Raw genomic sequence first — 18557 nt, 5'->3', positions numbered from 1 at the left:
GTTTTCTTGTATTAAGGATATAATACAGCCTCAGATCTGTGACATTCATCTGATGAAAAATTATAAATTTGGTTTGTATCATAATTTATCAGTGTCAGCTCAGAAGAATTTTCAGCCTGCATGTTTTGAATGAAAGCTATGTTGTGTAAAGTCAGAATGATGTGTCATTGCTCAGTTTGTGGATCTCTGAAGAGAAAACTGACTGTTACATCACATCATTATCAATCTTTAAAAGTTTATAAGTTGCTTTTACTTCACTGCAAAATGATTCTACAATTTGCTTTAAAGTGAAATTCAAAAATCAATGAATCATAAAGTGTTATGGAAAATGGTAGATTTGCATCAACTGCTTCGTAATATCACCTTTTCTACTGTTTGCACTTTCTGGCTGAACTCAAAACTGCATTTTGTTGAACAGGTAATTAATCTGTCCAATAAGGTTTAATCTAAAGTGTCACTTGTGGCTACTGTCTTTGTTTGTATGGACATAGAGTTGCAACTTGGGATGCAGGCTGAAAATTGAGCAGCGAACTGCATATTGTTAATTTTTAGATGGTTAGACAATTCTTTGATGATTATGGAAATACCTTTCAAAGATGGTCATGAATTTATCTTCCAGAAGAACATCTACTATGTTCCGTTAATCAAATGCAACAATCATCAAAATGCAAATTCCCCAAAATACTTCAAATAGTGAGTACAGGGGGATGAGCAGAGGGCATTAGAGCCAAAATCTGACAATCAGGGGTAAAAGAGTCATGTAACAGATACAGTGACTCATGAACTGACTGAAAAAAAGCTTTTTCAAACAGTATATATGCTTCACAGTTATGAGACAGGCATCCTCAAGTCCTCAAACAAATGAAGCTCAGTGAAAGTTCAGTCAGGAAGACTATCTTTTGTATGCCTGGTGTAATTTTATCACTCACACCTCCCTGACAATCTCATTTCTTATGCATGCTCATTCATTTCTTCGTTGTCAGTGCACAGGGGCGTTGTTTGAGTTTCAACTGTCACCTGCTGATCACTTCTACCCAAGAGCACGGCAACAACATTGTTGTTCATCTGGTTGCGGTCTTTTTAAATATGTCTCTTTCTCTCTGATTTAGTCTGGAATGCCGCCATTATGCATGCCCCTCTGCCTCCCCATCTCCACAGGATTGCTGGTACCATCACTTCATCAGCTATCAGCCTCATCTCAAGTCATCTACCACCACCAGTGTCTGGACTCCATACGGGGATCTATCTCACAGCTGCTCAGGGATGATGTCCTTGTGGAGTCTAAGTGCCAAAGACTCTGACTATCATTTCTTTCTATATAATAAACATTATCTTTTCTCATTCAATGGTCTCTCCTGATTGAAACCCATTTTGAAACAAATTCCAAATCTGCTCTTACGTAATAGTTTCTGATTCATAATGAAGTTGGAGGAAAAAACATTTATAGAATTGTTTTTGCCACTCAACAGGCCACTTCTGTGTTTTTGATTGCTTTGTTGTTTTCCAATAATTTACCTTTGCATCCTGAGCTGGTGTCTCACAACAGCATCACCAGATCATTCCTGTTTATTTTCTTGAAAAGCATCTTGGTCACCGCCACAGCCCGTTGGCTGTAGGTCTGCTCTATAAGATCCACCACACCTTTCATGTCTGCCTTCTCCAGTTTGCTCCATGGGATGCATGGGAGCTCTGCCGGGATCAGGTTTCTTCTGTGCAAAAACCACTTGAAGTCTTTGAAGTCTTCCTCTCCCAAACATTGCAGTTTGTCCAAAAGCCTCTCTCCAACTGTTGTGATTGTTGCTGCCTGGTGAATTAAAAACAAATAAACAAAGGGATTATTGATTATAGCTGAAAAGCTCCTCTGACTGCAGTATCAGATCTAATTATGATTTAAAATATTGGATGATTTTCAACCTGCATCTTATTGAATGAAAGCTGTGTTGTGAAAAGTCATACTGATGTCATACTGACATTACTCACATTCTGGACTGGTGCAGATAGTTTATTCACAGTTTGTTCCTCTGAGGAGAAATGAAAAAAAAAAACAACTTTGCATCAGGCTATCTTGATCCATAAAGACTTACAATACAAATAATTTTATCAAAAAATTACCAACAAAGCAAACGCAATCCTTAATCTCTCACCCTCTAATCATTGTGATAAAACACCCGGGGTCAGATTTCTCATGAAAGTTCAGGGCAACTTTGTGTTACCCCTTTCACTCACACAATCAACAATTTCTGTATAATTTCAACTTTTTACATTTAAAGTAGAGCTGACTGAAATTTGTCAAATATTACAAACACAAAATTCATTCAAGCTGTAGATTTTCTAAGCAAAGGACTTGAGGTTAAGGACCAAGCTCACCAGGAAGAGTACTTATAGTTACTGAAGTAGTTAATAGAGATCCAAATAAAACACAAATGAATGATTTAAGAGGAAATGTGGGCCATTAAATGTTTATTTTGACACGTCAGTTCTACATTTTATAGATATGACATTCATACTCTAAATGCCATTTTTAAAGCCCTCAAATCTCAGTTTTTTGGTTTTATTTGATATTCCATGCATCACTTACATTAGCCACTGAAACGTTTGCAACCCTTGATCAAGTTAGGCCTGTTCTTTTTTTGTTCTGTTTGTTTTTTCTTGTAAGTTTTGAAAGTCATTTCATGAGAAAACTGCATACGTGTGGACCTACCTCCAACTAAGGTATTTCCATCAGTTGCTGCACTTGAGGATCCAACAGCTGTAACAGATTTACGGAAAATTGTTTAACAACTGTGTTGTTCTTCTTTAATGTCACTGACACAGAAAACAAACTGCTTTCTTTAATGATCAGAACACAAAATTTGGCTAATAATATAAAATCAGTCTCTGTCTCTCAGAAGCTTTTGTTTCTCTTAATTTGTCCTCGATCTGTTCTTCCTGTTTCGATGGATTAGTGTCTGAAAAGTTTACATGTCAGATGAGTTTTCAAGTTTACCATCGAGGTCCCAACCTGCCCATCAGAGGGAACTAACCATTCACACACTGATGGCACAGCCATCAGGAGCAATTTGGGTTCAGTATCTTGCCCAAGGACACATCGACATGCAGACTGGAGGAGCCAGAATCGAACCACTGATCTTCTCATTAGTGGACAACCTGCTCTACCTCCTGAGCCACAGCCGCCCCATACATGTTTGATTATAATAAAGAAAAGACTGTAATTAAAAGACACTTGACCTTATTTACATTTTCATTACATTTTGTTTAACACTGCATTCTGGTAAACACATTTGATTTCTTAAATCTGAGTGGTCATGAGATGATTAAGGGGTGGGAGGAAGAAAAAATCTAATTAGTATTGTATTTTCTTGGATTTTTTTCTGAACTATGCTTTTTTGTGACATGTTGGAGAGTTTGACTTCTTTGGGCCTCCACTACAACTAATTTATAAATATCTGAAACCTGAAGCCAAGAGGCCCCAACTAAACACTGACTTGTTTTTTTTTTTGTTTTTTTTAAAGGAATTCCCCACCAAAAATTGATCAAGCAGAAACAAATAATTTAGCAATTTACTGGCAAAGTGAGACTTATCTGGAGCATACACATCATCGTTGGCTTCTGTGGATGTTTTGATATATTTTCCCTTTTTTTCCTTTTTTATCTTTTTTGCAGAGACTCTGTATCTGCTGTGAAGCCAAACAGACAATAGTGCTTGTCTGTTTGGCTTCACAGCGTGTATACAGGCCCACTTTCATTCCTTCTCAGGCTTCCCTCGTCTGTTGTGCTTCTGCCTTAATGTTCCAGCCATTTTCTCTGCCTGCCTCTTTGACTTTTACATACCTGGTCTCAGTTGAGCTTTTGGGTTTTTCGTTGACCTTTACACCACCTTGAGTCATAGCCATTCAAATATATCATGTTGACGTTATTTACAACTGGCTGAGATCTGATCACAATGTGAGACTGACCACCTTCAAATGTTTAGATCACAATGTGTTCTGCTGCATTTACACCTGCATTATGAGGTGTAAATGGGCTCAAAGTGTGCAAGAAGCTGTGATGACTGATGTGACGCAGTCCTGACACATCACATTTGGACACCTGCTATTGGCTGATTCAGTGCTTTGTGGGTAGACATGATTGTAGTCCTTATCTTCCAACACTTTGGAGTTACAGCAGTCAGCACTGACACTTTGATCAAAGTTACTTTTAGCTTCTTTATATAAAGCTCCTCAGTCCTACTGTTAATTTACAATTTTTGACTCGTTAATTTGACTCTAAAGTTAAGTTTACAACCTTTCTGACAGCCATGTCTTCCATGCTTTAACACCACTGACCAACAAGATCCTTCAAAACTGGTTAAAAAACAAACAAACAGTGGAACGTGAAGACAGAGTGTTACTGCAGGAGGATAAAATATTTACCAGTCAGATCCACTTCATGCTCCCAGACCTCTGTATTTCTTTGGTCCTGGACCTTCAAGGCCACTTCGTCGGTGTTTATAGGCAGGCGGACCTCAAACGTTGGGTGATAATTTGGTCCAAACTCCAGATCAAAATCTGCTTTCTGAAAACCAGAAGTATCCAAAGTTAACTAACAGAAACAAACAGCAGTTTTATGAATCATGTTACAAAGACTTTTATCAAGTATTACAAACTGTCAGAAATACTCACTTTTGGCTGTATTTTAAAGGCCTTAGGACAGAGAATGTTGTAACTGTGATCTTCCATAAGTTTACATTTGGAAGGGGCTGTGATGTAGTCCGCATTTCGCTGTTGTGCACTCACCTGAGGGGACATCAGAACATTTTTATTAGAGGGGTGAACATTTACAATTAAATTCTGACTCTATATTCGGTTCCTACTAGCAGCTTTAAGAACAATCAGACAGGTTTGGACTGAAAGTGAAGTTGGAACATAAAGTTTTACCTCTGGCAGAGGGATGTTCCTCGGCAGGAGAAATACATCGAGATTCTGCCTCTGTGTTTTTGGGTTTGGTGGTCGGAGGAACAGCAGAACTTGGCCACTAATTGCTTTTGTTTTTTTCTGTGAAAAAAGCAAACTCTTGATAAAATCCCAGACCAGGCCAAAGGCAGAGAGATGAGGGACGTTCACAACCACATGAGTGTCTGTAATCTCCAGCGGCTCCAGGATGCTCATTCCATCATCAGTGATGTGGACGACAGAAAGCAGACCTTCAGGGAGCGGAGCTGTGAAAACAGATTTATTTTACTAACAACAACCTCTTTATAATGTTACTGCTCATTTTATTTGATTTCTAGGACACTCAGTCTAGGCAGTGATGAATGAAACACTTTCCCAGGTGGGGCAAATCACCCAACACAACTGTCAGTGATGGTGGGTGGGAAGCCAGTGAGGGATTATGACTCTTTTTGGTCAGTTGGGGCTTCTGTGAGGGGTCCGGGGAGCTCTAGAGGAGATAAATTGTTTAAATTGGCTATTCCAAGTTGAGAACTTGACGATAGCAAGGATAAACTCCCCTTTAATGGGAAGTAACCCGGAGCAGAACCGCCTCTAGGTGGGTGGCCATCTGCCTTGACCCGTTGGGTTGAAAGAGACAGAGAGAGAGAAAGAGAGAGAGAAAAAGACACAGAGATGCACCACAATAATAGAAGTAACAACTACAATAATAATAGAAATATGACTAATAATAATAATAGTAACAGTGGGAGTCAAGCAGGACCATAGCAGCAGGCGGTCTGCAGCCACAATTCATGAAAACCCACGAGATGAGAAAGCACAAAACTATGGGGAAGATGCCAAGTTAGTAACATGCATTAATGGTACATGAATGCGTACAGATGGAGAGGGGGAGGAGGAAAAAGGAGCTTAATGCATCATGGTAAGTCCCCCGGCAGTCTAAGCCTATAGCAGCATAGCTAGCTTTTTCAAAAAGGAAAGTTTTAAGCCTACTTTTAAATACAGAGACAGTGTCTGCATCTCAGACCAAAACTGGAAGATAGTTTCACAGGAGAGAAGCCTGACAGATGAAGGCTCTGCCTCCCATTCTACTTTTGGAGACTGTACGAACCACAAGTAAGCCTGCATTCTGGGACCGCAGTGTTCTAGTGAGGTAATAGGGTACTATGAGCTATGAACTATGAGAAGATATGATGTTGCCCATTAAGGGCTTTAAGTAAATATTTCTCTAAAATTTACTGAACACATTCATTCCCCCGATGATGAACCCTATGATTTTTTTTCCTCTAGCACCACCCTTAGGACAAACTTTACATGTTTAGCTCCACTGCTGGTACAACTCTAAGAACAGATAAATCATCAGAGTGTTTGTTGATCTTGTGGCTTTAAAGAACTCTGCAGCCTGTAGAGGACACTGCCAAGAGTCTTATCATTGTTTTAATTAAACTCACAAACCACAACAATCAGCTTACCATCCATGGTTTCACAGTGTGGCAGCTGGAGCTGACTGACAGCACCATCAGGACTCTGGATGTTGAACAGTGGCCCTGCAGCCATCTTGCCAGCTGATAGTAGGACACGCTCATCCCATTGGACAGTACTGTACAGCAGCTCCGCCTCCTGAGTCATAACAAACACCACTCTGGTCAAAGTACACTGGAACACACCTGGACCAGGACACCTGAACCTGTAGGACCCAGAGGAGCTGATTACACAACACAAACACAAGTTCATCCAGTCTTTTTCCTGGTTTGAATGAATAAAAACTAAAGAATGAATTTGCTGAACAAAATGTGCTGTGACTGCTGCAGTGCTTAAAAAGCCGGAGAGCAAACTGCTGGATAAGATGTGAGTGAAGCAGCAGCTGCAGGAGTATGAAAAGTGTTAAAAGTGAAGTGCAATCACTGAAAGGAGTTGAAACAACAGTTGAGTCAAGTTAAGTGAAGTCAATTTTATTTATATAGCGCCAAATCACAACAGAATTTATCTCAGGGAACTTTTCACATAGAGTAGGTCTAGACCGTACTCTTTAATTTAAAAAGACCCAACAACAAAACCTCGAGCAGAACCAGGCTCTAGGTGGGCGGCTATCTGCTTTGACCGATTGGGTTGCGAGAGAGAGACACACAGAGAAGCACAGCAACAACAATAATAATAATAATAAAAATAATTTAAAAATTACTAATAATAATAGCAGCAGCGGTGGGTGTGAAGCTGGACAGCAATCAAGTCTGACCGATACTAAACTGAGGAGTGGAATTGTCTGAAAGGAAGTGAAGTGTAATCACTGAAAAGAGTTGACGAGGTTCAAAGTTGACATATGCCCCATCTTATTGTAATACCCTGGTTTAAGACCATAGGCCCCCTATCTTACACCTGGTGCCAAGCGCGACACAGGTGTATTTGCTAGTTTAAGACCTTCGCTGTTGTCATTTTCCTGTCCAGCCCCCACACTGTTTAAATAGCAGATGCACTTTCGCCCATCTGAGCACCAATGGGCGTGTCTGCATTAAAATGAGGTGTGGTAAAGCGCATTGTTGGCGCATTGCTGTCTGGAGGCAGCAGAAAGCGATTGTGTGATTGACCAACAAAAACCGGGTCTGAAGTCAGTGGCACAGTGTTTCACTGTTATTTTAAGGGCACGTTATCAGGACAGTAATATGCACCTACATAGGCGGATGCACAACACGTGTACACTCTGGTTGTTACACACACAGAGATGCGCAGCAGCGCACAAAAATGCATAAGATTAGAAATAAAAGGATTACGATGTGAAAGATTATTATTGTGTACATTAACATATTTTTAAAAAATAGATGTAATAGTGGCTAGTCATAATATCAGGGATGACCCTGATGAAGGCCAGCTTTTAATTACATAAAAATCAGCCGAAAGCCGAAACGCATTGGTCTAACATTAAAGTTGTTCTGTATACTGCAATTGTTGCTGGTGTTTTGACCTCTTTACACTTTCTTCTCCCTTCTCCGTGCACCTTGGCAGTAGGTGAAGTTCTGCCACAAACCCCTACTCCGCTTCTACAACATCAATACATGAGGACAAGAGGAAATAAATGAGGTGAAAACAGTGATTAAACTAACAAAGGAAATAAATCTGGACAGCTCCTAGCTGCTGCCAGCCGCAGGATCAGCACCTTGAAGAGCTGATAAAGTCTTCACAACTGTGTATGATGATTTTTACATAATTAAAATGAATGATTCAATTTTTGAACAATATTTAACAAATATTCTTTAACATTTGTGAGATTATAGTGATCAGGTTTCCATACTTTCAGCAATTAAAACCCCGCTGATTTTACCTGTTAATCCATGACTGAACAAAACAATTTCAAAGAGAACCAAAGCTGTAGGCCTAATTAAAAAAATAAACCTTTTCAAAAAAAATAATTAAAAGAAATTTGCAACAACTTAATGCACAGGATCTTAAACTGGGGGTCTTCTTTGGAGGGTTCAAGAGCAGAAGGGGCTGGTGTGCTCGTGCTGCATCGTCCGCTTTCACTTCCCACATGAGCAGATCTGTTTCCTCTGCAGAGAAGCGTTCCTTCTTACTATTTGGCAAATCCACCGTTATAATAGCAATTCACCAAGGTGCATGCACATCTGGCTTTTAAAGGGAATGGGAGATGACACTCTGATTGGTTTATTGCATGTTATGCCAAGAACACACCCATGATTGCACCTGACGCAGTAACCATTTTTTCCGCTGTTAAACTAGAAAGAGTGGATTTGGACAAGCCCTAAATGCACTGGCTCCATGCGCTTCAGACTGTGTGCTTAGATTGTTAAAATCGGGCCCCATGTATTTGTGTTGGCTTTGTGTAGTGGTATTATTTATATGCATTTAAAAATAACTTTTCCTTTAACTGTTGGAAAGCCATAAGAAATGTAATAATATGCAGTCTTTTTGTTCTCTGAAGGGTGTTTATTTACTTTGTTGTTGTTTAAGAAGATTTTGAGATAGGGTTTCAAGTTGAATCTGAAGTAATTTGTTGTTAAGTTTTCAGCCAATGCAGGGCCAGAAGGAAAAAAAAATAGCCTGGCAGGGCTGGAAGGGCAAACAAAGTAAGGGGGGCAGTGTTTCCCCTATAATTGTACAGGCCTGGTGGGCCGCCAGGCCAACGAGAACACCCACCAGGCCAAAAAAAATTTCTAATACCAAAAGTAATGCCAAATATCCGTTCATTCTGAAATCAATAGCGTTTGGGGGGGCTCTGTGCAGCTCTGTTCCAAAACATGAGTCAACCTCTGTGTCGTTGCCTGCGAAGCTCTTGATAGTGTAGCTGCTTAATAGAGCAGTGCGTAATGTGTGTGCTTAGCGAGTCAGAAGTGGAATGAGAGAGCAAGCAGCAGAAAAGTGACAGTGAATGCGAGCAGAGCAGAGGAAAAGGTTACCAGTAAGTTGTCAATCTGGCAGTAAATGTACAGTACAGACTACAGTGTGTCAGATACTAAATGCTGCAGCTTCTCAAGACAAAGAAAAGTTATGTCTATTGTTTACCCAATCGCTGGAAAAGTGAAGGGGCTTAGCTCCAAAGTTAGCAAGAATGGGGTAGCCTAATGGGGTAGAGTTTTGCTCAGCGTATCCCCTATTGCCCTTCACTCCTCTGAGCTTCAACGTAACGTTACATGCTACATAGACTCTCATAGACTGTACACATACATTTGTGGGCTCAATTGGCTTTGTTGCTCATTACATGCAAAACAGTTCATTAATACACTGAAATTACAAACGTATATTTGGGTTCATTATTATAATTATTATTATAATTATATTAATTTATATGCCTGCCAGAGTTATCTTTCTGTTACTTTGTTGTGGCAGTAATAAACACAGCATGAGCAAACAGTGAAAGGGTTACATTATGATTTGGTTACCTGTATGAAATGTTTGCAGACTCAGTCAGCACTTTAGGTGTGAAGTCCTACAATGTAGAAAGTGACAGTTACAGAAACTGACCACCTCACTCTCACAGTCGTACAGATGATAGGATCCTCACTGCATCAGTTTCTACTTCACCTGCACTCTGTACTGTTTATTCATCACCTGATTATAGCTAGTCCACATGACTAAACAATTAGTTGCGCTGTAACTTTACATTTTTCAGTGAAATGATCCTGCAGGACTACTTTGAACAGCAGCAGGTGGTTTCACAGATGAGGGGGAAGAAATTAATTATGAGGAGTTTCTGATGGAGGAGGAAGGAGCAGAGAGTGAGAGGAGAGGAAAAAAGGGCTTGAAGATAATAAATGACAGGGAATCGTGTTTTGAGTTTAGACATGAGGAGTAGTCCTCCAGAGGAACTTGAGTCTGATCAATAGCAAATTAATAAACATGTTAAGTAAAACTTGGACATTTGTATTGACTCTACCTGCCAGTAACTTGTCTCAGTTAGATTCTCTCTGCACACACGCTGCTGCTGCTGCTGCTGCTGCTGCTGCTGCAACCTCTCTGGATCATCAGGACACAGCTGATCCTCTCTGTTCTCCTCAGACACATCAAACGTTGTGTTGGATGTGGACGGACCTGGTGGGAGATTAGAGCAATGAGATGTGGAGGAGAAGACAGACAACATATTTTAAACTCACTTCTGGACATCCTTGTGGCCCAGTGGGCTAAGACTCATACAGACACCTGTTTAAAATGAGCATATAGGTTTCTAGAGCTGCCTCCTACGTGTCTGTTACTGATCATCAGTCAGGAAGCAGGAGAACTGTGTTGAATGCAGCAAAGTCAGCCAAACTATTTTTGAACCAGATGCTGGTACAACCTTCTCTAAAGTCACAGTCAAGCAGCCAATCAGAAAAGACTCTCCTCAGAGAGTTTGAATTTTATGTGCATGTTAATGCGTATTTTGTCATGTCACAATCACACTTTGAACTGATGACACTCACAACACTCACATCCTTTATGTCTGTCAGGTGTAGCGCTTTTTCGTCTGTCCTCCACCCTGTGGAAATAAATACAAACACAGCAGTTATCTGGGCTGTCTTATGAAGAGGGTTCAAATAATCAGACTATATCTCTTCACTAAAGATAACTGGTGATTCCACATATCCACCAAGCTTTTCATCATCAACTGGACTTCCCAATTCAGCTATAACTTAATTCACATGAAGTGTGGAGTACTAGGGTTGCCCCCTAATAGTTGACCAACTGTTAGTTGATGAAAGTCGAGTTTTATTTGACCAAGTTTTCATTGTCTGGTTAGACACAGGCAAAAAAACAACTAACTCCATGCAGGAACTGTGTCATGTCAAAATTAGGTTAAAAAGTAACACTAGAGGGCTTTTAATTTGAAACTACATATAAAGGAAGATTCTGTTAGAATTGTCAATAACAGTCTGCTCCCCTGTTTATATTTCAAAAGCTCATTATTATGGTTGTTTATTTCTCTGTAAAGTAGCACAGTTTTTACAAAGTTACTTATAACATTCTCTCTCAGCCCTGGAACTCAAACCCTTTTCTGATACCCCCAAAATGCCCCCAAAATATACATATTTATATAATTAAGTTAATATCATAAATGTGCGATGATTAGTCGACTAACGGCTTGAACTAAAAACTAAGTTGACCAGGAAAATCTTCGGTCAAGGACAGTGTTAATCTGGAATTATAGTGGAATTAAAGAATTAAATATGAATATGTAAATATAATCAAATAACAGCCAATCACATCAGTTCCTTTCATCCATGTTAAGAGCAGCAGAATACATAAAGTGTCACAAATAATATTTATTTATACCCCCAATACCGGACAAATCTCCAGCACCAGTCAAAAGTTTGGACACATCTACTCATTGAAGGGTTTTTCTTTATTATTTTATTATTATTTAGACTGATATTAATACTGAAGACATATTTGCCTTGATGACAGCTTTGCACACTCTTGGCAATATCTGAAACAGCTTCATGAGGTTGTCACCTGGATTGTTTTCATCAAGCAGGTGTGCTGTTTAAAAGTTAACTGGTGGAATTTCTTGCCTTTTTAATGCATTTGAGACAATCAGCTGTGTTGTTACGAGTTAGTGCTCGTATAAAGCAAATTAATCCCTATTCCACTACTGTAGTAATCCATATTATGGCAAGAACCACTCAGCTGAGTAAAGAGAAACAACAGTCTATCATTGCTGTAAAACATGAAGGTCAGTAAATCAGGATAATCTGTGTGGGTTCCACCGTGAAGCATGGAGGAGGAGGTTCACCAGCGACACTGCGATTTATTCAGAATTCAAGGCAACTTAACCAGCATGGCTACCACAACATCCTGCAGTGACACACCATCCCATCTGGTTTGTGCTTAGTGGGACCATGATTTGTTTTCCAACAGGACAACGATCAAAAACAAGTCTCCAGGCACTGTAACGGCTATCTGACCAAGAAGCAGTGTTCTGCATCACATGACCTGGCCTCCAGAATCCCCCAACCTGATCCCAACTGAGATGGTTCGGGAAGATTCAGACCGCAGAGTGAAGGAAAAGCAGCCAACAAGTGCTCAGTATATGTGTGAATTCCTTCAAGACTGTTGAAAAAACATACAGGTGACGACTTCATGAAGCTGGTTCAGAACAGCCAACAATGTGCAAAGCTGTCATCAAAGCAAACAGTGGCTACTCTGAGGAATCTTAAAATATGAAATATATTTTGGTTGGTTTAAGACTTTTTGTTTACTGCATGATTCCATAAGAGTTATTTTATAGTTTTGATGTCTTCAGTACTGTTCTACAGTATGGAAAATAGTAAAATGAAGGAAAACACTTGTGTGAGTAAGTGTGTCAAAACTTTTGACTGATACTGTACTAGATTTGCTGTGGTAGTCGGTGTTACATGGTGTTGGGGCATACACCAATTACATTACTTGCCCACCACTCATACTATTGTTTTGGTTTCTTTATAGAAATAAAATCCAATTAGTTCATTTTCGTGTATCAGCGCCCACATTCATCAAATAAGCAACAGTCTGAAGCAGCAGCAGAGCCGCTGTCCTTCCTCCTGCTCTCTATTATAAACAGCTGTTAGGCACAGCCTGAAGTAGCACTGGAAGCAGCTGTCATCCAGATGCAGTTCCTGAAGGAAATTCAGAGCTATGTGCACCTCTAGATGATGTTATGGACCCAGACACGACAGTGTTTGGTTTTCTGACGTATCTGGGACTTCCACAACAGGTACAACACAGCAATGTTGGTTACTTTAATGGCGGAAGTAAACTCTGTTGTTCTCAAAGGGCGAATAAATACAAATGATCCTGCAGCCAAAGTTGCAAGTAAAGCAAGGTGAAAATCCACTTCACGTATGGTGGGAACACAACATAAAAGCAGACCTTTGAGTTAAATTTATGATTCAGGAGATACAGAAGCTCCTGCTTTCAATTATTCCTGCTTTTCTGTGAGGTCTGTGTGCACTTCCACCAACTAAACCTATGACAAGTCTGAGTACTCATGTTTGCAAGAACAGGTGGTTAAAGGAGGTGTAAACACAGGTGCACAACACATGCCATAAATAATTTTACCTAATGAAATTAAGTGATTTAATCAGCACAGAAAAATAAGTTACTGAACTAAATTTTTCTCTCTTACTGTAAGTCTGAGGATCCAGCTTCATCACCGAAGTCTGGAGGATGATCTTTGGACACACAGGTGGATACTGAAGAGTCTGATTTGTCCTCTTCCTCCACACAACCACTCATCTTCTGGTTTCCAGTCAATGTGACAGGTGAACCTTTAGAATCAGAGAACCTAGACACATATATACACTAATATATTTCAGTCAGAGACACTAACATCATGTAAATGACCATTTATAGCAAATGATTATACAGTTAGAGTTGGAGGTAAAGATTGTGCTGTTTGAGGGAGACTCAGGACAACCAATCCCCTCTTAATAAACATACATGAATATTAAGTCTTAGTTTACTCAGCGTTATTAAAAACTTCAGACATGAGGAGGAGGTTGGGGTGGTGGAGACTACTCAATGAGAAGTGTCAGTTTATAATGGTGTCGCTGCACACCTGTATGAATATGAAAGGAAACTGCTGATGATGCCAATTATGATGAAGTAAATGAAATGACACCACTGTATAATTCTGAAAAAGTACAAGTTGCTTAGTTATGATAGCTTTAACAAGTTCTCTTTTATCAAACTGATTTTTTTTTAATGTTTGAATAATTGCCTCAGCTGTACTTTGTCCATATGTAACAAAAATAAACACTAATAGAATCACCACAAGAGGATCAGCAAAACATACAAAAGCACAGCGCAAAACTACTTTCGGTCAGTCATCTTTTTCAGTAAAAGGAATACATCTTTGGAATGTCCTACCAACAGAAATCAAAATACAAACTGATCTAAAAATGTTTAATGAAAAAGTGAAACACTGGCTGAAACAAAACCAAACCTGTGATCATTGATCAGTGATCACGCACTTGTGCATGCACACATGCACATGGACATGTACACAGATAGAGGAACAGATACATACAGATAAACATACATGCACGCTAATACAGACTATGCAAGTATGTACACAGACACATGCACCTATAAATATTATGCATACATTACATTACAGCCATGAATTAGGTACATACACATGTGCACACATACGCAACACTTGTAAATTGACTGTTAAGTGATGTAAATACTGTTGTTATTGAGAATGTCATTATTTATTATGCGCTCTATTTAATTAATGTATTTCTGGTAATGATATGTTATGACTATTTTTAAGTAGAAAAGCCTAACCATGGACAGGGGTTGCAAATTAGCCTTGGCTAGAAATCCTATATGCAATACATTTGTTTCATGTTACTTTAACCTGTTACAATGTTTGTTGCATCGTCCCTGACAAATAAACTAATAAAAAAATGATTAAGAAAGCATGAATCAAGCAGTGGATGCCAATCAGTTAATGAAAAGGTGACTTCACTGCTCTGCTCCATTCTCCTCTCACACCTTCAACACTAAGGTAAGAAAGTATTCGCGCTACCTGACAATACTGGATCTTTGATTGGATACTAACTGTATTGTCCAAAATATCACCTCAGTGACAAATACATTGGCTCATTAACATGGACTGACTTTAACTCACTACTGACCTCAGAGTCTTCAGCCTACAGTGTGGACTCTTTTGAAAATCACACAGCAGCTTCACTCCTGCTCCATGCAGCTCATTGTCACTCAGATCCAGCTCTTTCAGATGGGAGGAGCTGGACTTCAGAGCTGAGGCCAGAGACGAACAGCCAATCTCGGATAGCTCACACCTTTGAAGCCTGTATTTACAGGATACACATTAGTAACAGATTAAATGCAGTATATTATCAGTGTACAAAAAATATAAGTATAAGCCTGTGTTTTTTTTCATAGATGGAGCATCTGCAAGAGACTGATGACAATGAACTGACCTCAGAGTCTCCAGTCTACAGTTAGAACTCTTCAGTCCACCAGACAGCAGCTTCACTCCAAAATCTTTCAACTTGTTTCTACTCAGATCCAGCTCTCTCAGATGAGAAAACTTGTACTTCAAAGCTGAAGCCAGAGAAAAACAGCTTTGATGTGTGACCCAGCACTCTGACAATCTGCAGAAAGAGGAAAAATAAAACTATTGCATTACATATTGCTATATGCAAGTAGTGTTCCACATAGAAGGGAAAGAAATATCCTACCGCAGAGTCTCCAGTCTACAGTGCTGATTCTCCAGTCCAGCAGATAGCAGATTCACTCCTGAATCCCTCAACTTGTTTTTATTCAGCTCCAGCTCTTTCAGATGGGAGACGTTGGACTTCAGAGCTGAGACTAGATAAGCACAGCTGATCTCTGACAAACTGCACCGGCTCAGTCTAAGTAAAGAACAAATAAATTAACTACATAACAGTTTTTTGTAATTTTGTATTTGCAGTCTATTAAGTAGGGCAATGGTTTTGTGTGGGTGCAGGTCAAGAACACTGACAGCAACAGATACGTTTTTGAAGTGTCCTTGACAGATGAGACGCTGAACTCCAAATTGCTCCCAATAGGCAGGCCAGCGCCTTGCATGTGAGCTCTGACACTATCTTTTTGTGAGTGAATGACAGGCACATTGTAAGGCATTAGAGATTAATGAAGAGAGCACGGGAAGTGAAGATTGACTGAGTGAGACAGCATGTATTTAGTAGGGAATTTGGGCCCACATTCGGGCCATTCAGGTTACAACAGTAACACCAACAGCAAAGCAATATATATTTAATAGACAAAGGCAAATGACGATGATGCCCCCTCCCTGCTCATCTGCCAAATACACTTTCTAGTCTTTCAATGCTCTGGAATAACCAACCTAAGGAACTCAGGTACACCAAGTCACCATCCTTTTTAAAACTGTCTTCTTAAAGTATAGTATTTTAATTGTTTCCGTATACTGTTTGTTCTGATTTGGTGTAAGGTTGGTTTTGAGAAGTTATGTATGTGGCCCTTTCTGGTGAGCAGTTGTCTTGGTTGACTCTGCGTTTTGACCCTTAAGTTATATTGATCCCTGATGCCTATGCCTTGCCTTCCTTCCATGCTGTAAACCTGCCTAATAACCTTGTCTTGTCATCTGTTTCTTGTTAGCATCATAAATTCAATATAAAATAAATATAGAAACTGTAAATATTCCAGTATTTTTCCAACCTGGCATAATTTGGCCACTGTGACAGGCAGGGAGATTATGACAGCAGGCAAATTAATCTGGATGTAGATCCCTCTGCCGTTACACAACATGATTATTTTCTGTATTTACTTTCAGTCAGACAAAGAGACAAGTTTTATTCACATAAAAAGATCATGTTTATTCGGAAAGCTGTAGGAGGCTTGCACGGATTGCCTGATATATGTTGTTTTGTATGAGTCTTCATCTCCCACGGTGGTGATTGTAAAGTTAGCAATTGCCATATTTATGGGAAATACACAAAGTTGAAGTACAGTATACCAGAATTTCCCTTGAAGTACTGTAAAGCTGATAGTTTTAATTAGATTTCCTCTTCAACAACTGTTTCTGAGTCATGGTAACTAAGATTTAATATAACAGGGAAACGGTCGAAGTAGAGTTCAGTCTGTAGAGAGACACTTTTGTAAAGAAGTATTTTGAGAAACCACTGATAGCATTTAAATGGAATATACATTGTCTACCTCAAAGTCTTCAGTCTACAGCTTTGACTCTCCAGAAGATCACACAGCAGCTTCACTCCTGGATCTTGCAGCTTGTTTCGACTCAGATCCAGTTCTTTCAGATTGGAGGGGTTTGACTTCAGAGCTGAGACCAGAAAAGCACAGCCGCCCCCTTTTATTTCACAGTTATGAAGTCTGTAATTACAAGACATGTTTTAGAAAAAACCTGCTGCTCATATTAAAAAGATCAAAATGTACAGACAAAAGTAAAACACAAATTGAACTGACCTCAGTGTCTCTAGTCTACAGTGTGGACTCTTAAGTCCAGCAGACAGCAGCCCCACTCCTGAATCCTCCAGATAATTGTTACTCAGATCAAGCTCTCTTAGATGGGAGGGGTTGGACTTCAACGCTGAGCCCACAGTTTTACAATGTAGGGCTGATATTTCACATCCAGAAAGCCTATGATGACAAATATATATAAATCTGTGATGTTCAAAATAGAACTGAGGCAGATCTGAGACATCGTAAATACTAAAAGCACATTAGGGTAAAAAAAAAAAAAACATGACAATTGACCCATGACCACAATGGTCAGTGCATGCACCAGTCCTGCTAATAATGACCCAATGGTGTCAGAGTCTTACTGCACATCACGGTACTGTCAGACCCAGCATCAAGCAGTGCAGGACTCTTTCAGCTTTTAGCAAGTTCCATTTTCTACTTACATTCGGGATTTTAATTTGTCCTGAAGAATTAAAAAGCTAAGAAGTCCTTGTACTGCATCCTGCAGTCTGTTCTCCACCAGATTCTTCACTGTTACTTCCCCATCTTCAAATTCTGGAGAGAATTTAAGAGGCAGTATGTTTTTTGAAGGTATGGAATAGAGAGAGAGTGAGGCTGGCAGCTTCTGGCTCCTGAAAGCTGCTTAGCTGGTGGAAGCCAGGTGTTGTGTACTCTGTACATCTACATGCTCCCATTAACTAAGATTATGGAAAACAACAAAATATGTTACCATAATTATGTGGATGACACACAAATTGACATATAACTATATCACCAGGGGACTATGGTCCAATACAAGTACTGAGTATATGCAATGAACAAATCAGTGATTGGATGTTCCAAATTTTTTCTTCAATCAAACAAAGATAAAACTGAAGTTATTGTTTTTGGAGCCAAGGATGAACAATTAAAAGTCAGCACTCAGCTTCAATCAATAATGTTAAAAACCACAAACCAAGCCAGAAATCTTAGTGTAGTCATGGACTCAGACCTAAATTTCAACAGCCACATGAGGATAATTACAAAGTCAGCCTACTATACTGAAGAATACATCAAGAATTAAAGGACTGACTTCTCAGCAGGATTTGGTAAAAAATGTCCATGCATTTATCTTCAGTAGACTTGACTACTGTAATGGTATCTTTACTGGTGTTCCTATAAAAATTTTTTTTTAAAAAAAACCCCGATCAGACAGTTGTAGCTGATTCAGAA

At 39.5% G+C, this 18557-nt stretch overlaps 1 protein-coding gene across 3 annotated transcripts in view; it reads right to left on the bottom strand.

Moving 5' to 3' along the window:
* LOC137173324 (NLR family CARD domain-containing protein 3-like) overlaps window positions 1-18557 on the bottom strand; it is a 121352-nt gene that overhangs the window by 927 nt on the left and 101868 nt on the right. Inside the window, exons 18-28 of one of the 3 annotated variants that reach the window (XM_067578103.1) lie at window positions 13519-13677; window positions 10838-10893; window positions 10315-10469; window positions 9821-9867; window positions 6401-6615; window positions 4917-5197; window positions 4662-4775; window positions 4413-4554; window positions 2702-2749; window positions 1981-2021; window positions 1516-1804 (exon numbers count right to left, since the gene is read on the bottom strand). In XM_067578103.1, the coding sequence (XP_067434204.1) occupies window positions 1538-1804; window positions 1981-2021; window positions 2702-2749; window positions 4413-4554; window positions 4662-4775; window positions 4917-5197; window positions 6401-6615; window positions 9821-9867; window positions 10315-10469; window positions 10838-10893; window positions 13519-13677 (1525 nt within the window). In that variant the 3' untranslated portion in view covers window positions 1516-1537. Of the gene's footprint in view, window positions 1-1515; window positions 1805-1980; window positions 2022-2701; window positions 2750-4412; window positions 4555-4661; window positions 4776-4916; window positions 5198-6400; window positions 6616-9820; window positions 9868-10314; window positions 10470-10837; window positions 10894-13518; window positions 13678-18557 lie in introns of those variants that run through there. The other 2 variants (XM_067578104.1, XM_067578105.1) reach the window with 2 other exon arrangements.

This window comes from Thunnus thynnus, chromosome 21, assembly GCF_963924715.1.
Source record: "Thunnus thynnus chromosome 21, fThuThy2.1, whole genome shotgun sequence".
Taxonomy (NCBI): Eukaryota; Metazoa; Chordata; class Actinopteri; order Scombriformes; family Scombridae; genus Thunnus; species Thunnus thynnus.
Note: the sequence above shows the minus strand (reverse complement) of the source record. Positions and strands in the feature narration are given on the sequence as shown.